The following is a 27,084-nucleotide window of genomic DNA, read 5'->3' on the forward strand; positions in this document are numbered from 1 at the left end:
CCAGGCTTGTGCCTACTAGAACCTTTTCCCAGACCTGTCTGGGCTCAGCTTCCTCATGCATTAAATGAGATGATAGTGGTACCAGCTTTGTAGGGTTGTTGTGAGGATTAATGAATTAATGTATGCAAAGTACATAAAACTGCATACAATAGGTACTCACTATTGAGTAGGAGTTCCTCTTAGAAATTGCTTTCACTTGTTGCTTATGTTCCTTCCAAAGCCCTTCAGGAAAAGGAGGGCCAGCCATGGTATGATTTCGATTTATTAGTATAGGTCTAAAACGGAGAATCGTGGAGTGGAAACTACATGACCCAGAGGTAGTGTTAGATCTCTCAAGTCCAGGTTTTCTGACTTCAGATTCACTTTATACCTACGCTGTGCAGGGCACAGATGTGCTAGCTGAATAAAGACAAAGCACAGTAGAGCTCCGCAACAGTGGTAGAGACAGATGCGGTAACACAGAAGTACAAGCCAGTGATGGAGGAGAGATGCTTTTCTGATCAAGGTGGACAATGGCACATTATATGTGTGAGTGGTATTGTGATGTTTCTGGGGTCATTTGGGGCATAAGTATCCTGTGTGGGTTTTAAAGTGGAGACTCATGGTCCCCCTAGGAAGTTTATATAAGTATACATATATGTGTTTGTCTATACATTTTTTCTAGGGAAAGGAATCATTGCTTTGATCAGCTTATCAAAGGTGCCAACATGCCTAAAATTGATAAGAACTGTTCTAGAGGACCTTAGGTATAATTTGTAAAAATTCTCAATAATGTTTTAAGTGTCAGCTTGCACACATACCCATAAACATAGAGACACCACTGGTCTAGAAGGAGGAAGGCAATTCTCCTGAAGACTCTTCTGTAGTGTCTCAAGGATAACCCTTTTGCACTGATGTTCTGTGTAGACATTGCCAGGATTTGTTGGACCAGGAAGATAGTTGACCTTGTGCTAATTTGTTTACAGCTCAGAGCCCCTATTTCCTATAAAATGGAGGTGATAGCTTCTACTTCACAACATTTTGGGGGAAATTGATAGAATTGACCTTCAATGGATTTGAGCTTCCTTCCTGTGCCTGGTGTCAAGCTTTCTTTTGGGTTTATTCCAATAGATATTCTTGGAGAATAGTCTTGATTTTTTTTTATTCTTCTTATTCCTATGCTTTCCTTCCTTGGCTAAGGTGGCAGCTCTTCCCGAGGGTTACTTTCAGTCCATGTCTGTGGCCTTTAGAGAGGAGGCTTGTTTTCCCTTTTGCTCTTTCCATCCATTTTGACATCTTGGGAAAGCCTACCTGTCCTTTCTTCTCAGATTCTATTCTTGAGTTGTGCTGTTTTATTTGTTTTTTTCCATATGCCTTTCATAATTGGCAAGCAATATTTTGGCCCATTGTTCTCTGATGTTACAGGTGGAAAAAGAACAAAATAACACTACTGTCTTCATTCTAAAAAAATTCTGTGTTGCTGTCAGGACCTAGGAAGCAGGCATTTCCAGCAGTCATTTTCTGTTTTAAATAAAAGCGCTGTATTTAAACTTGGAAACAGCTATCACCTCAGTCTTACTCTTAATTTAGAAGCATTATATTGATCACAGCATGTCAAACATTTCTGAGATTTATTGCATTGATTCTCGCTACCTTCCTGGAAAGAAGCAGTTGGCAGGGCCATGGGTTAGGTCAATGTGTGAGCTTAGGAATCAGAAAAACCTGGCTGTAGACTCTATCCCTGCCATGTGACAACTGTGGAAACATCACGTAGATTTTTGTAGCTTTAGCATCTGTAAAACGGAGAGTGGAAGAACTCATACTCTGTGAGTTTGCTGGGACTGCTGTCACAAAGTACCACAAACATGGCAACTTAAACAATGGAAATGTGTTGCCTCACAGTTCTTCATGCTAGAATTCTGAGATCAAGGTAAGGACAGGATTGGTTCCTTCCAAGGGCTCAGAGGGAGACTCCGTTCCATGCCTCTCTCCTCACTCATGGTGGTTTGCTGGCAATGTCTGGCCTTGCCTCACTTCCATCACCCACATCTCTCTCTCAACTTTACATGACACTCTCTCTGTGTGCATGACTGTCTCTGTATCCAAATTTCTTTTTGTATAAGAATACTGGTCTTACTGGATGAGGGCCCACTCTAATGACCTTATTTTTATCTTGATGACTTCTGTAAAGGTCTTATTTCCGAATAAGGTTACATTTTGAGGTACTGGGGGTCTAGGCTTCAACATATTTTTTGAGGGGGACACAATTCAACCCATAACACATGTCCACTACATGGGGTTGTTGGGATGATTGGATGAGACAATCCACATAATAGGCTTGACACAGTGTCTAGCACACAGCGAGCCATTAGTATGCTGGTTGTTATTCGTGTGGGAATTTATCATGGACTAATTCAATCAGAAACTGACCTTCTCACTTACAAATGTCGGAGGTTTTCCTTTTCTTTTGCTTCTCCTTTTCTCTCATTTTTCATCAACCCAAAGGGAAATGTAAATGAAAAAGCAAAGCCAGTCAAAACATGGAAGATACTGCCATTTAATCATCAGAACTCTTTATACTTTAGTATTTCCTCAGCCTGGGGCTTGTATTAGTGAAAACAGATTTGCATGTGTAAAAATACATAGAAACCTATTTCAGTCTAGTCTGTGTTAATTATTAGAGAAACTGTCTTAAATAGTAGAATGATTTTGTTTAAGGGGAAACTTTGAAACCCAAATAATTATCAGATGGCCATTTAAAAAAATAAAAACTAACCCACTGTCAGAGAAAACATGTTATTGGAATCAAATGAGCTGGTGGCAAAATCTGCAAATTCCCTGTGTACTGCTATGGTATCTGAAACATAATTATCAAGCTTAAGTTAATTAGACCAATGCTCAGAAAATCTGTCCCAGCAGCTTGTGGTACGTAATTATATATACTGATTAAAAATGTAATACATAGTGAGCAGAGGCCAAAAAACCCCATCCATTTGTTACAGACTGTACACATACCCAATTAAGAAGTCCACAGAAGAGTGCCAAGAATGAGAAGGAAGTGTGCAGAGCCGGCAGGTGTCACACCAGGCCTCCTGCAGGGTGGGGCGCAGGCACCTGCCTCGGCTGCCCACCCTCCCAGTGGAAGGTCTATAGGCATCACAGCACGGCCAGCTCAGGAAGGGGATGTGGCCAGGGGTGCTCACGGCCCATCCAAAACATACATCACAGTCTCTGCCCTAACTGTTGTTCCCATTTTTTCTCAAGCTTCTCCTTCAGAGGATGATTGGCTCTGGGACAACTGGAGGTCAACTTTCTTACTGACTATCCAGCCTTGGAGACAATAAAATTGTCATTAGTTACGGGTCACAAATAACGGTAGGATGCTGACCTTTGAGTGGGCACAAACATATCTTTCATTTGCCTTTCTGCTTGCTGTCTGGTTTTCTCTCCAGTTATCCTTCAAAGGGGGACTGCCATTGAGATCCAGGGGCTAAGACTAGGGACACCCAAGGTATGGCTTTCTACTCAGATTCTTTGTAAGTTTACTGTGTCATAAAATTTTATTAAGTAAAAATACTTAAAGTTCAGATTGATGAGGGTTACAAAGAAGTCTTATTTTGTTCTGTTTATCTCTTACAGCATATGTCTGTTCCTGCATTAGTATTATAACATTTTGTTTTGAGAACATGAACTCTTCTTCGAAGCTATGGATGACTATAATTGTGCCAGCCTTCTGAATATCTGATATGGTTGTTTATTTGGGAAAGGAATATTTTGTGAACACCTACTCTGTGCCAAATTCTGATTTTGTAAGGTCATTGCTAAGGTATTAGATGGAGCCATGTGATATTGATGTTTTGTAGGTTAAGGAAAAATTGAATATTGCTAATTGACACGATTTTGCCCTCACAGAACATATAATTTAGTGGGAAAGATAGACAAATTAGAAGACACTTGCCCAAGAATAAATTTCCTGGAACCACATGAAAGGGTCACCTAGTCCAGCCTTGGAGGAGCAGGGGAAGAAATGTATTTCATGCAGAGAGAATAGTGCATGCAAAGGGCTGATGATGAGAAAAGGCAGGTTGTTTAAGGAACCACTCCTACTTACTAGGGTGGAAACAGATGCAAAGGGTTGAGAGATGAGGGTAAATTGGTAAGTAAGAGTCTATCATACCAAAAAAAGCTGTGTCAATGACCACATCACTCAGGATCAGAGCATTACAAGGAAAGGATCAGGAGACTGAGCTGAAACTTTCCTGGGCCATTACCTAGAATTTAATTCTGCTTTTTAAACAAGAGGGCCCCCTGTATATGCTTCTTGGGCTATGTTCCAGTTCAGAAACTAGATTCAGGGTACCCCTGTTATTTTTAATAGAGTGTTCTTTTCAGTAGAGAAACATGCAGATGTTCTCCATCCAACATTGTGGAAGACTCAGGCTATTCACTTGATCTTCCTGGGCCATTGTTTTCTCCTCTGTGAATGGGGACAACAAAATTGTGCCTCTTACTAGTTCAGAGTTGATCCAATGAGATTCTATATACAAAAGTGCTTTGATTTAGGTACTTCAGCTTAGACTCTATTGCTCAGCAGCTGGTCAGTATTGTCCACAAGACAATGAAGATGGAGAGAGTGGGCCCTGGAGCCCTACCATCCACAAGCTGTAAGATATCATCTCTGAGCCTACCCTCCTCACCTGAAAAGGGAGATGGCTGCACTGTAGCACAGTTAAGAGGATTAAATTAGATCATTTCTGTGCCAGAACTCGGTACCTGGCACTTAGGGAGCAAGCACTTAATTGAAATCCTTAATAACAATAGAAATAGAACAACAATATGATTATGCTGTCATTATTCTTGGCTCCCATTCTGTGATCTTTTCACCTCCCTAGAGCAGAAGGGCCACTGTCATTGGACTGAAAACATTTCGCCTTTGGCTAGGGACAGGGGTCCATTTTCCATGGAGCAGTATTTCTTTCTCATGATTTAGCTGCTCTTTGGCTGAATTATTAAGTCCTGAATGTGACTCATATAAGTAGACAAGCTCTCTCTCTACTGAAGGCCCCAATAACCATTTGCAAAATGAAAGGAGAGCCAATCAGTGGGTTGTTATGCTTCTGGGATGCCAAAAAATTAGTTTGTCTGATTTTTAATATTTTGAATTTTGGCATCTGATTGACACAGTCTGAGCAACCAATTAGGAACACCCACAGATCTGGGGCTCATAAATCTGCTACTAGGCTTTCACCTGATGTCAACAAACTAGAGTCAGTTATTACCAAAATCAAAAATTAAAGAGGGAGAAGAGCAAATAGCTTGGAAATTAATGGCTTCTTTTCAACATCATGTCTGCTTCCTGCCTAAATATCAGTCAGCAGAATGTTGGTTGTCCCCAAATGGTGGGAGCTGAGGTGGAGCTAGAGTGTCACAGCCCTTAAAATACAGTCCTAGTGTAAGAAGCAGTGTATACATAAAAGGACTAAAGCAATTATGAAATGTAGAAACCATGCAAAATTTATATTACTACTGCAGACATGTTTATTAAAATCCAGTTAAGTATTACTTTTGCTTCAGAAATAGGGCATAAGAACAAATTTATGGAGAGGAGAAGGTTTGGATGACTGTCTCACAGATGTAAAGCTCTTAAGGCAGAGCAGTTTTAATTAAGAACAGCATCCTGTGTGAAGTGTTATACTGAAAATAGATCCTAGAGGGGGTTCAGTGAAGGGATACATCAATTTCAGACATCTGGAATTCAATTAATAACTCCAGTGCTTTCACATGGCAAATGCTGCTCTGATATAATCCTGTGGAGGTTCTCAGAATAGAAGCAGGACTTCCATAGTGAGGGAGATTGTAATCCTTCTATGCTGGAGTCCTACATGTCGCCCAAAGATGATCATTTCTGCCTGTTTTTCACTTATGGCCTTTTACATAGTCACTTAAATAATGTTTAAAGACTAGTGAGTATCTGTAAATCATCACCCAAAACAAAAGGTAAGATTTTAATAATACCGTACATCTCACAGGCCCACACAACAACCCTTGCCCAGCGCCCTCCCCACCCCGCACTGAGGAATCCGGCAACCTGAATCCCATGGGCCTCACTGCTTCAGGGTTTTTGTTGTTGTTGTTGCTGTTTGTTTTTTATTGTTTTAGCATAGGTCTAGGCATCTCTATGCATTCCTAGAATGTATATTTTTCAGGGTTATTTTTTTAACTTCTCAAAAGATCTTCATGCTGCATATTATCTTTTGGTAGTTATTCTTTTCTCTAATAATATGTTGTTAAGACTCATTCATATGGTTTCACAGTCTCCATCAAGCAATCATTTTGATCACTATCTAATATTCCATTGTATGGCTATATCATAGTTTATTCCTCTACTCTCTGATGGATATTGGACATTTCCAGGTTTTTCCTATTTTAATCAGAGCTGCTTTGAACAGTCTCATGCATTTCTTTTGGGTAGACAGTGGGAATAGTATTGCTGGGTCATAGGGTTTTGTGAATGTCAGCTTTAGGAGATAAACCAAATTGTTTTCCAAAGAGGCTGCTCCAGTATCACCTCTCACTAGCGATGCCTGAGTGATCCTGAGGGACCGCATCCTCTCAAGCCCACCACATTACCAGATTTAGGTGAGGCTCAAATTCACCAATTTGTTCTTGTGCTGTGTGACTTTAACTACTGGAGCTAGGACTTATGGGTAGGAAGGATGGGGGAAAGGGAGACTCAGACTCAGGGTGAAGAACAATGGTGCCATGGCACAGTTTGTCAGGTAAGGGTCTGACAGGCTCAGGGAGCAGTCTGAGCCTCATCCCTGGAGCATTGAAGCCAGGGCATGAGTACCCCTTGCAAGCAATGGCAGAAGGGAGGCAGGTATCCTGTGGATGCTTGCACTGGGGAGCAATAAAAATCGGTGTCAAACACTGACTCTACAAACATTTTTATGCTAAGTGAAATAAGCCAGGCGGTGAAAGACAAGTACTGTATGATCTCACCTATGAGTGGAACTTAATCAGTAAAACCAACGAGCAAGCAAAATATAACCAGAGACATGGAAATTAAGAACAAACTGACAGTAAACAGAGAGGCAGTGGAAGGGGATAATGAGGGGGAAAGGGGGAAGAGTTTTCAGAAACATGTATAAAGGACACATGGACAAAACCAAAGGGGGGTAGGATCAAGGGTGGGAAGTGGGGTTGGCTGGGGTGAGTGGGAATGGTGGGAGGAAAATGGAGACAACTGTACTTGAACAACAATTTTTAAAAAGTTAAAAAATATATTTGTTTCTGGGCCTTTGAATTGATACCTGAAATTATACAAAAACTATTTTAAAGCATTTTGATCTTTTATGCTTTAAAATCAAACAAATAAACTTCCTTAAACCCTTCAGTGGCACAGAGGTGAGATTAATTAAAAGATTAGGAGTCTCAAAAAAAGATTTTTATGGGTTTTTCATTCATACAAGTGTAACGCCCAACAGTAATATTTTCAGTTTTAATGGGATATCAAATATAATATTTTTTAAAATCTAGCTATATTATATATATGTATATGAGCTAAGCCTAAGATTTATATAATTTATATTGTTTATATTTTATATATTTATAATTTATATTGTTATGCATATTATTTATACACTATTTATATTTATAGTATAAATATTAATCCCAGGCTTGGCTCTTTCTACAATGCCTCTTGAGCATCTCAGTAATGAATAATTGGGAGGTTAGATGCACAGTCGGAAGCTGAAAAATGAGGTATCTCTTTTCTAGCCTGATGCTTTGAAACAGTCACAAGCCTGGCATTGCTTCTTAATTTTTCACTGTGGTGGTGAAGTGTATGGGTTTGCAGTTGCCTTGTATCTGCTGTCGGTGCTGATTTCTGGATTATGGTCTGTTACGGGTTATATAAAATTGAGCCTGCAACAAGGAAACTCTGGTTTCTTTCCATTTACATATTTTGGCTTAAAAAAATAAAAAAGATGTTTACACTAACCTGGCAGGGGAAATAGCATGATCACAAAGGCGGTTTTCCCAGGGCCAGGCTGTCCATTGCACCGCAGGTATGCTGACCCCTGCAATTTCTCCATGTGGGAGACTCGAATGCATAATTTGTGACGGTGGAGGGAAAATAGACACTGGAAATCCTGTGTGACAGAGATCTGCTGTCACACATTGTAAACTTAGCATTTCAGCCACATCCAAGGCTTTATGTCTTCATTAAAGAAGGTTTTAAATGAAATAGAGAAAGAGGCATTTGGGAAAGGTTGGCTCCTAACTTGTTTGTGCAACTCACACAGGCCAAGCTCTTTGAAGGGCATCAGAATAGCTCCATCAGAAGTGAAGGAATTTGTGAGTTGCAGAGGGGAGGTTACTCCCAAGGGGTGCAGTTTTGTAACCAGAGGCAGAATGGCAGTCTTGTAGAAAGAAGGAATTTTGAGTAATCCAGCAGAGTGGTGAGTACCCTTGGAATACAGATTTCACATTAGGCATTTATCATCTGCCAGCACATGGGTGGGTGCCAGGCACCTGGCTGGATGGTGCTAGGGTGGCTTGTGTAGCTGTGCCAAACATATGGTGAGTGTTTGGAAAGAAGTTTGCGAGGTCAGCCTGCTCCACAGTGGTAACCGCTTATGCAAATAGTTTGCCATTTACCTGCTTTTCTGTGGAAAGTTTCCTATTAGCAGGCCTGATGTCAAGGTGAGAAAGAGGCCCAGGAAGCACAAATCAAGGCAGAGTGCCATTGACCATGCTCGGAGCCAAAGCTGGGCCGAGCCGCTCTGGTGGGCCTCTTCACCTTCCCTCACCTAGTCTGGACTTACTGCGTTTCCACCTGGTTATCATTCTTCTGAGCCTAGCAAAAATAGGTGCTTAACAAGGATGATGTGACTGAATGAATCACCAATCCCTCTCTCTTCTGGCCCTTAGTACCAGAGGAAGGGTGTTTCCCCTCTTATCCACTTGACTTTTGCCCTCTCTTTGGGCACTTCCTCTCTGCATCAGCACTGCTCTGCAGCCAGATCACAGACCATGCAGGTACCTCTGTCCTTCCTCTGGGTATCTGCACTTGCTTATCCCTCTCAGTTTAACTGTCGCCTCCTCAGAGCAGTCTTCCCTGACCCCAATGTCTAATGCAGTTCTCCTTATTATTCTCTCTCAAGGTAGTAACGTATTTGATTACTTGCTACTTGCCTGTCTTCTTGCCTAGAAAGGAAGCCTCCTACAGGGCACTAAGCCTTGTCTGGCTTGCTCCCCACTGCACGGTGCAATTCACTGTGCCAGCACATGGTGGACATAGTACTATTAGCTGAATAATGGGATGAGTTCTGTAGAGAAACAAGCCTTTGATGCATAGGGGACCTGTATTGTAGAGCTCCCCAAACTAGTTCAGCTTCTCCAAGTGGGTTTTATCTTGAGGGCCTGCCTAGTCATCGCTGCCAGGAACATAGCATGAGCAGGAGTCTGAAGCTATGTTTATGGTGGTGTATTTCTTATTGCACTTTCTGTGTTGGTTTAACTTCTTGCAGTGCCGACATTCCACCGCCCTAAGGAATTGCTATCTTGCCTGGACCATGCTTCTAAAGGTTCTCTAAAGTACCTTTGTAAAATGAAGCCATAATGTATATGAAACAAATGTTTAGAAGATTCAAACGAAACCAGAAATTGGTCCTTTGCCTTTTCCCTTTCCTCATTCTGAGTGCCACAGGTTGACATCACTCTAGGAATAAAGGACAACCCTCTCACTCCAGCACCAATATCCCAAACACAGGGGAAAGGCTTATAGAATATGACTGGCTAAGAAAATTGCATTTTAGATAAATGTTTCCTTCTCCCAAGTTTGCTGCATCAGAGACCTTCCTTTCAGAAGGACTTTCATTTCATTTCTCGGTGAGTGTGTTTTTAGAAACAGGAGGCCTGAGGAAATCAAACTAGTAGAAGAAACTGGTAGAAATCTCTAGTCCCTAATGCTTCCCAAGTTTCTTACCCATTGAAAAACCAGGGAAGCTCAGATAGGATGGAGCCTGGGGCAGGTCTTGGTCATCAGCATTATTTACTGACAACCAACCTGAGAGTAATTGCCTTTCCAGAGGAGACACCCAGTAGGACCCTGACCCAGATAGCATGGGGCACAATCTCTGTTTGTAGATTCTCTGTTTATAGATCTCAGTGTTATTTTTCTTCCTGTACTGCCTTATCAACCATGTTCTCTAAAATGTTAACCAAAAGAATGCTCCCAAGAATTTACAGAGGGGATTCATAAGTACCCTAGCAGCCATAACTATATTTCTAATCCCAACAAATATTGTTCCTAAGTAGCCATGTAATGCAAGTTCCTAAGAGATGTTTTATCTGGAAAATGGGGATGAAGCGAGTTGAGAGGGGAAGTGCAATTCAGTGGCACATCTGACAAATACTTTTGGAAATTCTTCTACTGGATGTCAGACACAGCAAGCAGTGAGGATACAAAGAAGGGTATTTCTCTGATTTGGTGATTTCTACCATGAACATGGGAGCTAGACAGGAGGTTTTGTGCCAAATTAACTATTGTTGAGGGCTCATTCTAATTTGAAGAGGAACAAACTACTGGGGGAATGCAACTGATTGCTCTACCACTGGCCGAGCTGTTGCTCTAAGAGGCTTTCCGGCTTTCCGTCTGAAACACTAAGCCCAGCCACTAGGCAGAATCAGTCTCATCCCTTACAAACAGGAGGCTCCTGAGAGTAAGCTCTGAAGAAAACCCCAGCAGTGGAGCATTCTAGGAATACGTCAAGATTGCACTTCACTCTGTTCAGATAATTCTCAAATATGGTGATTTCCATGTTATCCCTCCAGGACCCCCCCCACCCATAGTCTGCTTTCCAAGTCCTGTTCCTTAACCCCTGATATCTTGTGAGGAAGTTCAGGATGATGGCCACCCAGGAGGCAGTGCAGCAGATCCAGGAGACCCTTTCTCTTTAACCTTTCTCAGGTTTCAGGTTCACCTCCCTGGCAGGAAGTGGCTCATTTGATGTTTTAATTGAAATCAACTCTACACAGGACCAGAAGCCAGAGCTGCTCTTTTCTGAGTTGCTCCTAACAAGCTTCCCATGGAAAGCCTACAAGTCCAACGAATTAAAGTGATTTTCTGGTGGCAGGCGTTGAGTTGCCCACCTTGGTCTGCACAGGTTTTACAGGGTATATAGGGTGCTCTGCAGAATGTGCTCAGTGCAGTCAGTTAAGGAATATCTGGTCCAAACTGTGACGCTGGCAAAGTCTCATTTGTTGCTTTGGCAATCGGCTTGACAATGTGATACTTTAATGTATAATTGGATAAGCAATTGGGTTCTGTTATAGTACAGTGGTTTGGCATAATTATTTTCCAGTGCTGTGATTTCCTAGTTAATAAATACTTTGGGGGTTACAAATTCTTAAATATCAACACGCGATACTCCTTTAATTAAGAGCTTATTTCAGCATTTTGGCCCCATTGGCAGCACTAAAAAACTTTGTTTTACTGAAGCAAGTTGGGCTTAAGTCAGAGGTTGGGCAACTAATCAAATGATGAATGCTTTGTTGATTGCCTGAGTTTCTCTCCACAAAGGGCAAAGAACTGAGTTTGATTGCACTTAAAGGTCTCACCAGCCAGCAATCAGTCTAGGGTTCTAGCTCATAAGACACCACACAGAGAGAGTAAGAAAGAAGGCAATTAACATTTTAATACAAAGGAGTAGTTGAATAACCTCAGGGTTCTGAGAAAGCAAAAGTGGTGGCCAGTGGTTGGTGGCACAACACCTTTTTTTTTTGGTACCAAGCGAGAGCATGAAGTGATTGATTAGGACACCAATAAAACCCAAAATGAGTGACTATCTGCCCAATAACCAGCACTTAGAGAAAGTGGTGTTTAGAGAGGAAATGTGGGCTCGAAGGATGCTGGCTCTGTGTGTGTGTGTGACAGAGAAAGTGGGACAACATCCAAAATCGTGAACTATATAGCTCAACACCAACTAAATGGCCCAGGAAGGCGACCTGGGGGCATGGGGACTTTGGGAAGTGTAAGACTGAAGAGAGGCACATACTCTGCAGGAAGGGAGTGATTTTTCACACTAGTTTAGAGCAGCCTTGATTGAACAGGGGAGCCAAGATCAATGTGTGCCTTACAAAGTGCTGGGAGGGAAGGGATCAGAGGCCCAGTCTGTGTACAGGGCCAGACTGAGCCCCACTCCCAACTGCTCATGTTGCCACTGATTCACCACCACGCTGTTTCATGGGCAGCTGAGCCCCACTCCGACCCTCCTGTCCCCATCACTTCTTGTCTGGCTGCTTCTGACTCCCTCTAATTCATTCTCCAGCCAGGCCACTTTTTAGGAAAAGTATTCCGGTCCTTTTACTTCCCTGCTTCTAACCTTTTCATATCTTCTTTGCCCCAAAAATAAAATCCAAAATTTTTAGCTATCCCCACAGGCTTCAAATAATCTTCCCTCACTCTTCTAGCCAGTCCCTCAACCACCAAGCTCCCTTTTTCCTGGACATTCCATACCTGCTGTCCCTTTTCTTGAAATACTCTTTCTCCCAGCATTTCGTTTTAATGGATTTCTAATCATTATTTACCTCTCAGCTTAAATGGCAGCTCTTCAGTGAGGCCTTCCTCCACACCCCTGCACAAAGTTCTGCCATCCCAGCAGACAGACTACTGTGCTCTGTTTTCTTTGGAGCTCTTATAATATCAAATTATTTTGACGTGCAAGATCTGCAAGACAAAAAAATTCTGAAGCTTCCTATATTTCAGCCCAGGAGAAACAACCACACCCTCATTTGAGGGGTCCTCGCCCCTCACTCAGCTGCCTTGCCCCCTCTGGGCCATCTCCCAAGGTTACTGCCATGTGTAATGCCACATTTCCCACACTGGTTTACATAATATTTTGGGAATCAACTCTTATTTTTAACTTACTTAAATAAATTGACTTTAAAAGAAAATTTGAGATGACATCATAAGTAGGAGATAATTCTAAAAATAAACATGATCTAAACCAGCCATTTTCAACTGGTATGCCTCAAAAGGTTTTAAAACATGCAATACCTGACTATTTAGTCAGGGACACTGACCTCTTCTTCCTTAGATTTTCAAGTTAAAAAATGACAACAGCCGACACAACCATAGCCATCCAGTGTGAATGAATCAAAATTATACTTATTTTTTGTCAGATTGGTAAAGATATATTTTTTTGGCATGCTGCAGAATTCTAGTAATTAGTTTCTGTGTGCTGTAAAAGGGAAAAGATTGAAAATCACTGATCTAAACAAAACTCTTTTTATAGTCTAGCTAGAGTCTGCATGGCTCCACCCTTGTGTGAGGGGCATGTTGACACCATGCTAAGGACATACTAGTACCACCTGAGACTCGCTTTTTGATTAATTAGAAGAACTGAAAGATGATTGAAAAGGGAACAACTTTCTCAATAGGATTTAAAGTTGTTGGCAGCCTTGAATTGAAGAACTGGAGGCCATCTTCAGGGCAACTAGGATGTGTGTTTTGTCTTGAAACACTGGAATTTAAGATTTCTCACAATGGCAACAAAATTTCAGCTCTGTTGAGGCCTCTGGTAGATGGTCAGGCATGGCTGGAATGCCATGTTGGGATTCATGAGGGACAGTAGTGCAAGCAATTGGTGAAGCTGCATGGGCACAAGTGACAGGAGTGAGGGTTTGTTTGCCGAAGCTGACCCCTGGCCCATCTGTAAATCCCAGTGTGAATCCTATTTTTTTACAGTCAACTCTAGACCCCTAGTCTAGCAAGAATTATTCTCTCTCTCTCTGAGATATTTTGAGACCACTCTGATGGAAATTCTAGTCCAATATTTATACCAGACTGACTTGTATTAAATTAGGTTTTATGAATATGTCTTTTCTTTTGGTGAGATCCCCAGAAGGCAAAGATTTTTGGCTTATTTATTGGTACAGCTTTCATGGGACCTAGAACAGTGCCTGGAATATATCATGTGCTCATCAAATGCTGGCTGACTAAATTGAAGGTAGTAATAGAGAATCAGATCTAAAAGATTAAGTATTTAATTTCCCATCCATTGAAATTATTTCCCTTTCCATGCTTTACATAAGTACCTGAACAGAACCATCGACCTGTAAGAAATGGTTTATTTAAGCTTTCTGTTCTTTATATTATTTTATAAAACTAAAAACAATGAAAGATATTAATGTATTTTAAAACACCCAAGTTGTTATTCAGCCACTAGCTTCTTGAAGAAGTAGCTTTAAATTGTTTCCCTCCTTTGAAGATAATTTGGTATTTTACTACAGATTAGTTCCGAATTCTGAAAAACATTTAAATCTTGGTCAATCATTCTTCTGCTGCATTCCATTACAGAGCTCCAACAATGTCAATAGCCAAGGCACTTTGATCATTACACCAGGGAACTCATTATTAACCCACACATCTCGTGATAACACATAGAAAGGAGCACAATGTCAAAATCAACACATCAATATTTCAACCAGAAATCCTATTAACACTACTTTCTCTGAAAGTCATTTCAAGCAGATAACGTGGGATACTTTTCTAAAAAATCTCTTTTCAAAGCTGTGTAGACATAGAATTCACTTTGAGGAGTCATCACAGACTGCATTCACTCTGTTGAATGTGAATAAGGTCTTTGGTTTAAGCTTTTGCAAACTTTGTAACTTTGGCACATGAACCAAGTATCAGGGAAAATAGTCTCAACTGTTTTGTTCCGCAGGAAGAAGGACAGGAACATACATCCTATCATCCATGGTGCTGAGCATTGTCACAGTTTAACTTTGTGACTTCTTCACTGCAGGGAGGAGAGATGGAGATCATGGTGCACTGAATCCCCTATACCTGGAAGAAGTGTTGTTATTTTATGTACCACTGAAAAAGAAAAGCACTACCAATTAAATTGTGACACACCATTGATTTTAGGGCATGCTTCAATTTCAGAGATGTTAAAATGTGAAAAACAGTACATCTTAGAACTAATAAACTATGGGATTTAAACAGTACTGGGGATTTACTCTGAATTTCATGTTATAATAATAATAAACCCTGGAGTAGACAAAATCATAGCCTTGAATTTGATCATCCTTTGGACAGTCTCCTCCATCTTTCCCAAGATTCACAGCTAGGCAGGTTTGGGAACAACCCAAATGCAAACCAAGTACTTCCCATGGTACCTTCCTATGTGATCTCCTAGACAGAGTTGCCAGGTAACATACAGGAAGCCTGGTTAAATTTGAAGTTCAGATAAACAATGAATGATTTTTTAGTATAAGTATGTCCTCAATGCTACATGAGATATACTAAAAATATATATATTAACTGAGCATCTTGTATTTTTATTTGCCAATCTGGCAACCATGCTCCCAGAGTAATTTTGAGTGCATTTGACCTTTGCTACATGCTTTCACTCTAGGACCTTAACCTTTACCATAATATGTTAATCACTCCTTACCAGCACCCTGAGAGTTAGGGGTTATTGCAGGTCATTTTAGAGCTACAGGAGCTAAATTTCCTCTCAGACATAGATTAGTTGGTTTGAGTCTGAATTCTGATCATAGCTTTTAATCCTTCTCACAGGGTAGAAAGGTCCAAAAGATAGAGATCACTGAGGAACCATGAAGATGGTAAAGGTACTTTTACCCCTGGAAACAACCTCTGTGGGTTGTTCATTGTTCACTATCATGGGGATGGTGTATCCATCATCATCATCACCATAGCAAACACTAAGGACCAGTTACTACGTGTCAGGCATGTCACAACTCACAATTTTTTTACCACCTCCTTTTTAGACAGAGGTAAACTGAGGCACAGAGCATTTAAGGAGCTTGCCCTTTTCATTGTTAAAGTCTACACCTCATCTTCTTAGAGAGCCCTTGCTGGGTGTTCCTTAGATAACCCTCAACCCCCATCACTCTTTATTCTAATACTCTGTTTCTTTGTGAAATTAAATTGACTCTCAAAAGCCTTTTCAAACTAGGGTGGCCCCTCCTGGCATCTTTCCCTTTGGTAATGCCCCATCACTCATAATTAACCAATTGGTGTCTACCCTCCTTACCTGGGTGCCCCGTGAGGACAGTTAAGGGGTCTGTCTGGCTCAGTGCTTTAGAGCAGGGCCCTGAATAAATACCTGGTGTATTAATAAGTAGTCCCTGTCTTTCCCTCTGGATAGCTGAAGGTACTCCAGAAGATTCATCAGGCGTGAAACCCCTTCATTAAAGCTTGCCCTAGGCCAATAGTGTCTTTTCTTCCTTCCTTCCTTCCTTCCTCCCTTCCTTCCTTCCTTCTTTCTCCTCCCTTCCTTCCTTCCTATTCAATAAGCCATTGTGTTTAAGGTAAGCCCGGACAATGGCTTCCAGCCACCAGATTCTTTGGTTGCCTCAGGAGAATAGAACTGTACTCCACCCCACAGCATGTTTAATTTCCAAGTTGCCTAGGCAGCTCTTCCAAGACATAAAACTTGTCTACCAGGACCTTTCCCAGGGTCCCTACCTCTGCAGAGACTGAAATCCCATTCAAAGGCTCCTTAACTAGATCAGTAGCCTGGTGTTGCTGGGACAGCTGTGAGGCCCAGGCACCCCTTTAACAGGGTGTATATAGAAGAGCAGTGAGGAGCAGTTTGCAAAGGGCAGCCTCTGTTCTGTTGGAAGGGTCTCAAGCAATGGGCTAAAAGACAGATGCATTCTTTCTTTATATGCATGGGTTTTATCTGCATACACACAGGGTTTTTTTTTTCCCCCCCTCAATGTGCTGCTTCTCAACAGTTAAGCGCATCTTAGAATTGCTTGAGAAATTTGAAAACAGTCCCCAAACATGGGCGCTCTCAGTCCAATTAAATCGGAGCAGTTTTTAAAGTTCTTCCCATTCCTGTGAGCAGCCAGGGTTGGGCACAACTCTTCTAAAGATAGCCACAGGCTTGCATAGGGGCATTTAGGAGGGAAACAGAAGTTTTAGAAACCATGTGCAACAGAGCTTTGTAAATATGACTAGTTTTTGTTTTATTTATTTCCTATTTCCCATAAACAACTTCTAAGCGTTGGCACAACGTTGCCATCTGTAAGGCATATGTCAATAACAGACGGTCGCCTAATAATCAGAAAGGCATTAACGTTTGCAGGTTCTAAATTATTTGGATTCATCTGGTATGATCTGCATTGATGAGGCCACTTAACGCTTGATTTCTGTGTCTCCCAGTGGCTGAACCAGAAGTGGGAAGACCATGCTTTATGAGCTTTGCATTGTTCGTCATCCTACTGATTTCTTACAAGATGGATTTATAACAGATCCAAAGCTAGTATCAAAATGAAAATTACTTCTTGAGTAGAAAAATAGCAATCCAGTTTGACTTGCCTGTAGCAATTGTGTCATATCTGCCTCTGCAAGGAAGGAAATGACTTCTTAATGTGGTTTCCTCCCACTAAGGAGAATTAAATCTATGTGGCAAAATGTAAAACCAGCCTCTGGCAGCCGGATTCTGAAGGGAAGATCCACGACCCTTATAAACATATCTGTGGCCTGCATGGTTATATGCTAATGAACCTCATTTAGGCTCAAACTGGAGAGCCAGGCTATTGTTCCCTCACTGTTTTGCCTTCTGTATCAAAGTTTGCTCTGAAACTATGGGACAATTTCTCCATATGCTGCAAGCTGGCAAGAGGGGGGTCTCTGGATTAGATTTAGAGTGATTTGGGCCTGAATTAGCAAAGTCCACTATTTTAGTTGATAGACTTTTTGCTGAGTTAGCAAGATTCTTTGAGCTGGACCTGACTTTTGGGTGAATGCACCTGGTGGGGTTGAGCAGGATTGGTAGAACTGGCCACTCTTTAGTGGCATTCAAGTTCCTCTAGGATGGAATAAAAGGCAAAAATTGTCAGGAACAACTCTGGAGCTCCTGCTTCCTAGCTGGGTGATCTCTGACAGGTGAATGAACTTCTGGGGACCTCAATAGTGCCCGCCTTGTGTACAGGTTATTGTAAGGATTAAATGAAATGATGCATGATGAAATAATACATGCCAAAGAAACTGCTCTTCTCACCCCAAATACTAACCATCTTTGGTGCTATTAAATTGTTTGCCTTAATCTCCTCAAATGGCTTAACACAAAATACTACACTGTGCATCCTATGGAGAAGTTATATTTTCAGCATTTACAGTATATAGAGCCTCACACAGGAATAACAAATTTAGTTAATAAAACTGAATTGCAATAGGAGATTAAGGGGAAATTTGAGCTCTTCTAATGGAGAGTTCTGAAAATATCCTGTCTTTGAAAGAATTGAAATTTTATTCACTCTATATGTAAATCTGATATATATAAAAGATATTTTAAAAAGAAATATGGGTATCTAAGAGGATTTTTAAATGATTCAACTAAGACCAATTGCTAATATTTTGATGTTTCCTAATTTAATTATTTTACTGTTGGCCTGCTTGAAGCCTCTTTTAATGGGTACACTCTTCTTTCCCACTCAGTACTCACGGCCTTTGTATTATCATCGTAAATGTGCTTTGGCTATTTTGGTTCACTGAACAAAACTGCTCAGAGCTCATATAAGATGGGATAAGCCAAAAAGAGTGGTAGGCAAACCCCAGGCCAGCTCAGAGGGCCAGCTCAGAGGACCATGGGCAGGCAGCACGCTCCATGCCATTAGTGTCTGCTAAGTGAAATAAGTGAATGATGGTGGCTGAAGCCGGAGATTAGAGAGTTGGGTACATGGCAGGGTGCCCCCTCAATTTGTTACCCCCTCTCCTCCCCTCAGCAGACAATTACAAGCAGCAAACGGGCCACAGCATAGCCTAATGTGGTTATTTTATTGCAAACAATGGAAATATAATTTTATACATGAAATCACTCCATGTTCAAATTTGGGCAACTAGCAATTAATGCGATTAAAAGACACCCACTTCCCAGCCTCTGATTTGCGAATTGTGTTCAGCTACCACACAATAGTTGTTCAAGGAGATCCCAAGGACCCATTAATGAATGCATTCTGTTCTCTTTTCTCCAAAGCTCCAGAAACATGACAAAGAGGAGGAGGACTCCCCAACCTTGTGGAGATCGGAGGAGGAAATGGCAGCAGAAGCCGCTGCACTGCGGGCCTACTTTCAGTGACACAGGTGAAGACTCCACTCCCTCATGGGGCTCAGGAAAGGGGCTCCCTGCCCAGGTTGGGGGTGTAGAAAAGCAGCTGCACCAACAGTCTAGGGTGGTGGCTTCAAAGATATAAAAGCCAGAGTGGAGAAAACCTTGATTCCCGAGGCCTTATTCCAACATGCGAGTCCCCTCTTCCTCCCTGTCTGTTCACTCCTTCCAGCCCACCCCAGACCATTGTCACCTCTCATCTGTCTCCTCCTCTCTGATACTGCTCTTCTTCAATCCAGTTTTCACAAAACTGGATAGTTTGTGACCTAAACCTGATTGTTTCAGAGGTTGAAGTCCTTTAAGGGAGTCACATCATCCTTAGGCTCAACTCCCACACTTCCTCTGTGAGTTTGCAAGGTGCTGTGAACCGGCTCTCGCTACCTGCAGGCCAGGTTGGCCATGCCAAGGCCAGCTCACCTTTCACTTTGGGCCTCTGCTCCCCAGCTGCTATTTGGAAAGTTACCCTTTGTGTTTCCCTTTAGCTTTGGCTGCTAGGAAGCTCAGGATACAGGAAAAGGTCAAGGTGAGAATGAATAATTTATTTTCACTAATGATGTTTAATTATTGGGAATCACAGATTTAAGATGCTGGTGGAAAGTTATAGCCATCCTCCTTTTCAGAATATATATACACACCAAATTTGTATACAATGTCAAGGGGTTCACGAGTCTCCTGAAATTTATTAATAGGGTTGCCATGAAATATTGGGATGAACCTAGGTGAAAAAATTTACTTGTTGTTTATCTGAAATTCAAATTTAACTGGAAATCCTGTATTTTTTCTGGCGCCCCTGTTACTAAACCTCCTTAGGAATTATGCACCCCCCGGTAAGGAGCCTCTGCTCTGAATAGTTTATTTTCCTCCTTAGAATTGTCTTCTTCATCTGGCCTGTGTAAATGTGTTTATACTATAAACTGCTGCAATAGATCAGATACTAAATTAAAACACAATTAGTGAACACATACTAGTAGCGACTGAATTATATAAAACTGTATCAACCACTTAGTGATTCAGATTTTTGGCTACAAAACACATTCACTGTGTTTCCTTTTTACTCTGAAATGTAAGCCCTTTTCAGTTAGTTTAAAGTAGATGTGCATTTGATAGCCTCTCCCCCCAACCTGCTTTTTCAAAGCATTCTCATTACTTAAAGCCCCAGTAGTCACCACCTCTCCTTCATTATGGTACAAGTATGTTTTTCCCCCATCCTCGTGAATTCTAGAAAGTTTATTTCATCTGCCCCTGTCACTAGTTTGTCAGCTCAGCACTCAATTGCCTGAAGGGACATATATGGTGCTAGCAGCTGCTGTCTTTGATGTTTTATTTTTACCCCGTTCACTTTCTCATTTCTTTCTTTTTTTCTTTTAAGGATCAAGCTACTTTACCTGAGAACATAGGCCTAAGGGCATGACTGCAATCCTCTTTCCATGCCTATTCTGAAATCTAGTGTGTCGTTCGAATGTCCTGTCCAAATGGGGTCACCATTCTTCAGGCTCAGCTTCCTCAGCTGAAGGTTTTTCTGCCTGGGTTTCTTATGTAACAGATACTTTCAGGCAGAGGCTAGAAAGCTCTAGGCCTTCCCTGAGGCTTGCTGAATTGTAGGGTTTTGTCTTACAAAGTACTTTCTAGACACTTTAAGAGGATTTAAACTTTTCACCCGAGTTGCCAGGATGCCTTGTCTGTTTTGCTTCTGTCTTGCCTTGAGGCCTGCTGTCTCCTGCCTACCAGGTAAATCAACATGTCTTATACATCTTGCCAGAAAGGCAGTTACCTTAACTTGTTATACAATCTATTGCACAGTGCCTGTAAGGTTTTAAATGAACTAACATGAATTTTTCTTTTTAAGGGCTTTAGTTTACAGACCAAATAAATCACCCTTAGCTTCCTAAGCAGTCAGACAGTCAGATGTGGGAGCTGAGACCAGAACGGGCAATGTGGGTTGCCCAACAGTACACTAGTAATTTGAGGTGAAGGACTTAAATTTAGGGTCCTAAGATTTCTCTAAAAGCATCATCATTTCTGTTGTATAATGGGACTAAATATACCTCTCTTTACAGCCAAAGGGGAAAGGAAATGTTCTGTTCAGGAATCTATTCATTGGGTTCACCTGGTCCTTTGACACCTACCTCTTTTGAAAATGCGTCTATACACAAAATGTTTATACAGTGTTAAACAGTTAATGAAACTTCTGAAATTTTTCAATAAATGGGGCTGCCATGCAATATTTGGACATACCTATTCATTGTTTGTCTGACATATGGATGAACTTGGTCTCTGGGCTTCCTAATTGTACTCTCAGTGGGCAGTCAGCCTCAGGCAGAGCCAGTTTAAAGACTTTGATGGGGCTCACTCTGCAACACTGCATGATTCACAACATGTGCAAAGGCATATATGCTGGGGCTAAGCCTTAACATTGGCAATAGCCAGTGTTACCGAGATGTACAAGACATAGTTTCTATTATTATCCATCTGACAGGTGATAAGAAAACTGAGACTTGGTGATGTTAAGTTTTACTCCAAGGTAAATGGTTTGTAAGTGATGGAGCTCAGATTTGAACCCAGGCAGTCCAATCCCAAAGGCCATTCTCCTAGGTTTCGTACTGCCCACCTCACTGAAAGAGCTCACTTCAGCCAGCAGCGCCTCCCTACCCCAGCTCCCTGGACCCCTCCAAACATTTTCTTTTCTTCTTCACCTGGTCTGCTGGCCTCCCTGGCTTCACTCTGAGGAATTTCCTCTTCCTCCCCTGCTGGACTTCTTTACCAGTCTTGCTAATGCCACACTCCCAGCACCTGCCTTCTCAGCCACGTTACATCCAGGTCTCAGGAGTCAAAATGGGCCTGAGCTTGCACCCCCTGCCTTCACTCACTTACACGTTGTTCCAGACCCTGCTGAGACTACCCACCCTCTTTTCTGCCACATCTGACCATGTGCCCAAGTAATATGGTCTTGGATGAGTACAGTGTCTCCCAAATCTCATCCATTCCAATTTTGTCATAATTTTTCTCATTTTGTGTATAACCCAGCATATTGTTTACTTATTATTTACCTGATTAACTTTTTAAATTTCAGTTAATTTATCTTAAGCTTTATATCATATACTCAATGAAAAACAAGTATTACTGTAATTAGAAGTTAAACATGAAAACAAATATAAGAGAAAAACAATGCTGATGAATTTCAGCTCTGCATAGTTGCTCGTCTGTAGCTGTCCAGACCGGGGTTCTTTCTATCTTTGTTAAACAGAGGTTGGGCGTCCTTAGAGAGCCATTTCATTCCAGCACCAAAGTGAGACTCTCCATTTGACTTATTCAAAAGGATTAAAAGAGAATACTCTATAGAAGGATTCAGTGTAGATCACCTAAAATTATCTTAAACAGGCAAATGGTGCCTGTCTTTGGCAAACAGCAGTGGAGGCCAGAATTCAAAGCCAGAGTAAGCTGACTCCAGACCTGCTCCAGCCCCTAAGTCAGAGCTCCCTAAATCTCTCACCGGGCATGTGGGGAAAGATAAGAAACATGCGGAAAAACCAGAGTCACCTTCCCTAGGGATCAGAGGCCACACTCTTGTACCTGGCTGAGGACACCAAGTGGGAAGGCCTGCACCATGCCCCGCGGCCTCACATGGACACACTCAGTCTCTAGGCTGATTGGATCTGTTTGCAATCACCCCTTCTTCTGGGAGTCCAAGTGTTAAGGGCGGGACCTTAACACTTAATTTGCCATTAATCATCCTTAAATACAAGCATGTTGCAAAGTAGAGTGTTCAAACCTATGGAGATGCCCTATATAGGAAAATGGAGTATAATAGGCAAAAAGCTGCTCTCTGGTGAATGTTTGGTATGGAAATACCTAGCAAACCACTCAGCAGCAAACCCTGTTCTCTATCTTCATGTATGATCCCAGATCAATCCTCTGATGACAAAACTGCCACAGGATCATAAAGGGAAACATTCCAAAACTACCAACTGTCTCCTCAGCCTCTTGAAGCCATTAGGACATCAACGTTAGGTTAGTTGTGTAGAATAATTCTCTTGATCATGCCATATAATGATGTTTTGGCTGCTCTCTGAAACCCTTGCCTAACAGAAAATTAGTTTGAATTGCAGTTTTTTAAACATAGTAGAGAGGAAAATAGACATTACCTTCACCATGCACAGGAAAAGACAACCTTCTAAGGTTGCTGAATGAAGCTGCAGTTGTCACATCCTCCACCTGACAGATCCCTGATGAGGCTGGTAACCCTTTGGTTCCATAATTCAACATCTGTCTCCTGCTTAGGTAAATTTATGCATTGCCTCCCCACACACTGGGCTGAGTCGAGAGGAGGGTCTGCATTCCTTACCTAATCTTGCATCCTTCTTGGAACATAATCATTTTTAGGTACTAATACTTGGTTTTGCTGCCCCTACACATTCATGTTACACTTCCTAGTTAATTTTAAAGCAATGACATGTGCACTACTAGTGAGGGATGATTTTATCATCTCCCTGTCCCCATCCCCACACCATGTTGGAAGTGAGTGGGGTGTGTTGTTTGTAAAATATGCAAGCATCGCCCCCAACTCTGAAAGAAAGTCAGAGCAGGGCAGGTTTCCATGCTCTGTTGTGTCAGCAGAGTTTATTTGTAATTCATCAAACTCTCCTCTGTACTTGCCCGTTAGTTTACAGATAATTGGTTGCCTCTTATTTACTCATAACAGAGCCTTGCAATTTCAAAGCAACTGAGTCAGCCCAAAACAGCATTATTAGTAGTTACAGATATACTGTCAAGGCAAAATTTTGACACTGGCATTTTTGAAAAATCACCATGATTTCAGCCACTGGACCACACATATCATAGTCATGGCCAGTTGAGGTAGACAAGAAAGAACAGGTTTGCTTAGTGAGTGTGTGTTCTGGTCACTGAATTATAACTATTAAAATCTATCCTACAAGCCTGAAAAAATTTCCAGCCTTCTCAGAGAGGGTCTGTTCTCAGCCCAGCAGCCTGTAATTAGAAGACCCCAGGGGTTAGATCACAGTACTACTCATGTTTTCTCCAGAGAGGGAAAGGGTTAACTACATTTCCTCCAGGAGTTCAATCCTAAATTGACTAGGTAAACCCCACATGGAGTTATCATCAATACCAGTGAAAGTGTCTGCCAACACTCTTTCAGCCACCCCCAAATTGATATGATAAAAAGTTTTCTTCAGCCTGAAGTACAAGAGAAGATTCCTTGTTTAAGGCCAATGATACTTCAGTATGTTCAAAAGCTCTTTACCAGAAAAAGGGCCCATCATCTTAAACACTCCTGTTCATGTTGCTACAGGATCGTGCTGTCTCTTCTCATATTGTGTAGACTATGTTTATGGAACCAAATTCCAGGGGCAAGGAATTACAGACTCAATTATTTGGATTAGAGAAATATAAATCAAGTCCCTATAGCCTAAATTGGGAATTATAAACTATAGAATTATAGAGACATTAGAAATAATGAAATCTAATGTCCCACTAAATGAATTATTTCATGATAGCCCAAAAGAATAACCATCTAGTTATAAGTTATAAACCTGTCTTTAATAAACATTCTATGGTTTGCTCCAAAATGTTTTTTTTTGGGGGGGTGGTGAGGTTAGTTTGATTATTTTAAAAATGTTTTCTCAAGACCCAGGTTTCTTTAACATGTACCCAATAGTTCTGGCAAAAGATTACCACAGGCCACCAATGGCTAAAGAATATACAGAACTGTTCTGTTGAGATTTAGTTTAACTTGTTGTAGAAATGACCAGTTTCTTATGATTAATTCTAACCCTTACGAATTTAGGACTACATAATCCATCAGCACAGAATCCTGTTCATACCAGTGTAATCCAAATACCAAAAATAATTTTTAAGACTTCTAAGCTTTACTTGAATCATGCAAAATGATAATGAAATAATCATCACCATCATCACCTTCTTCTTCATCCTCATCTCATCTCCAGAAACCAATAATTTATTATTACACATCAATCTGCATACTTTCATATGATTTTAAAAAGCCCTAAAAATATCTACCCACTCCCAAGACTTTTTTCTTTCTCGACTTGGTTCTCTCCACTCTGTGTTGTCCTTTCCTATTACTTTTCTCTCTTTGTCCTTGTCTCTGCCACAAAGAAGCATGAGGAAAAAAGGCTCTCCTAGAGATCGTGGGAAGTTTCTATAAAGAAAGGTTATAAAAATTCACCTTAATAATCTGCAACCTGTCCTTTAATACTAGCTACTATCTATGCAGTTCACTCCATTCTCTGCCTAAAATGTCCTTCAGCGCCTCTCACGTCAGTGCTGCATTGTTTTGACATTCCACAGGCATCCAGCACGTTATCTTGTGGGCACTTCGTCAGTCAATCCAGAAACACTTAGAAAAAGCAGCTCTAAATTATACTTCTTCTGGTTTTAATACTTCCCTGAGGACCCAGATACCATAGTATGTTCTACTACCTCTGATTTTTCGTGAATGGTGGGCAATGGAGAATTTAACTCCAGTGTCGTAATTATCAAAATAAAGTCCAAAAACTGGAGGGAAGAGAGAGTAGGGACTAAGGAGAGAATATTTAGACAATTAAAATGTCCCATTGGAACTGCTTGTTCAAATGGCATTAGTAAAATTAAATGCCAGCCCAATTCTGTGTAATGTGCCTTTGCTTCTTCCTCTTTCCCTTCTTTTTCTCTTCATGGATAAGTGAGACGCAACATGTTCTTTGAAGAGGAGCTATACAAGGACAGGAGAAGAGAGGACTGGGAAGCCATCCTGGGAACATGCCTTCTCTTCCTTGCACCTAACTGCTTTAGGGAATGAGGGCCTGCAGCACTCTCTGTGCCCTCCCTAGGCCCCAGTGAGCAGGCCTATTTTGTTCATTTTTAACATTTTGAAACTTGATTACAAGGCAAACTTTGTTTCCCCTACTAGAGATTCTTTAAAGAATCTGGAATGAAGAGAATATATCATACGGCAAGTGATGTGCCCCCCACTAGAACAAATGACTGTCTTTCTAGAATGTGCTTTGTAAAAAGGAAGAGTGGTAAGGTGAACATTATAGTTTTATAAAAATTATGTCCCCTGCCAAAAAAGAAATCTACTTTTCAATCACTTGTTCTAAGCACAAAATGAAAGTATAAACATTCTGGGATCTCCTGATAATGATGTCTGGATTGTCTGTCATTTTGTTTTCTCCTCTCAGTGGAAATGTTTTTTGTAATAATTTAAAGTGGCTCCCCATCAACATTGCCACTAAACTCATTCTTTGAACTTGGACACATCACTCTTTTGTACCTCACTTCTCCTATCTCTAAATTACTACAATGAAAAACATTTTATTGTAGGGTTATTATAAGGATAACACAAAACAATGGATAGGAAATGCACTAGCAAAAGCAGCTCTGAATTCTGCTTCTTCTGGGTTTAAATTTCTCTGAGGATCCAAGAAACATTTCGGTATGTTCTGCTACCTCTGATTTATTGTGAATGCTGAGCAGTGAAGCCTGTGAGAGTCCATTAGCTATGTTAATATGTAGATTTATTATTTTCTCTATAAGGTATATTATATTTTAAAGATGATAAATTATGTAAATATTCAGATCATGAGAAATCAGTTTAAACAGTAATTAAAGAATAAAACCTGTAGAGCAGGATGTTTTCAGACAACCAGAAAAGAGTGACTCCTGCCCCTATTACTAACAGACCAAATAATTTGAATCAAACTTCCCACTCTTTTCAACTGGAAAAACTACAGAATATAATAATAATAATAAAAAACCCATCTGTTAAATGTAACAAGGTCAAAATCCAGAGACAGAGAAGAACTCAGGGAAATCATTTTCCCTGAGGTACAATAATTTGTGAGTGCCGGAGAGGCGGACAGAACTAAACCAATAAAAGCTGGGTTGCCACCTGGGTGGGAATACAAAGATCTGAAAAAGTGATACCCTTGGA

General features: G+C 41.1%; 1 protein-coding gene and 1 non-coding gene across 7 annotated transcripts in view; both read left to right on the forward strand.

Annotated features, from left to right (window-relative positions):
• Positions 1 to 27,084, forward strand: part of FHIT (fragile histidine triad diadenosine triphosphatase) — a 1,459,166-nt gene that overhangs the window by 1,416,573 nt on the left and 15,509 nt on the right. For all 6 annotated transcript variants that reach the window (XM_053929377.2, XM_045192109.3, XM_045192111.3 and 3 more), the window contains one exon: positions 19,002 to 19,108. In XM_053929377.2, coding sequence (XP_053785352.1) covers positions 19,002 to 19,103 — 102 coding nt within the window. In that variant the 3' untranslated portion in view covers positions 19,104 to 19,108. The remainder of the gene's footprint in view (positions 1 to 19,001; positions 19,109 to 27,084) is intronic.
• On the forward strand, positions 7,974 to 8,137 carry LOC112301319 (U1 spliceosomal RNA). Its single transcript, XR_002974468.2, has one exon. It is a non-coding gene; the product is annotated as a U1 spliceosomal RNA (small nuclear RNA).

This window comes from Desmodus rotundus, chromosome 8 (genome assembly GCF_022682495.2).
Source record: "Desmodus rotundus isolate HL8 chromosome 8, HLdesRot8A.1, whole genome shotgun sequence".
Classification (NCBI taxonomy): domain Eukaryota; kingdom Metazoa; phylum Chordata; class Mammalia; order Chiroptera; family Phyllostomidae; genus Desmodus; species Desmodus rotundus.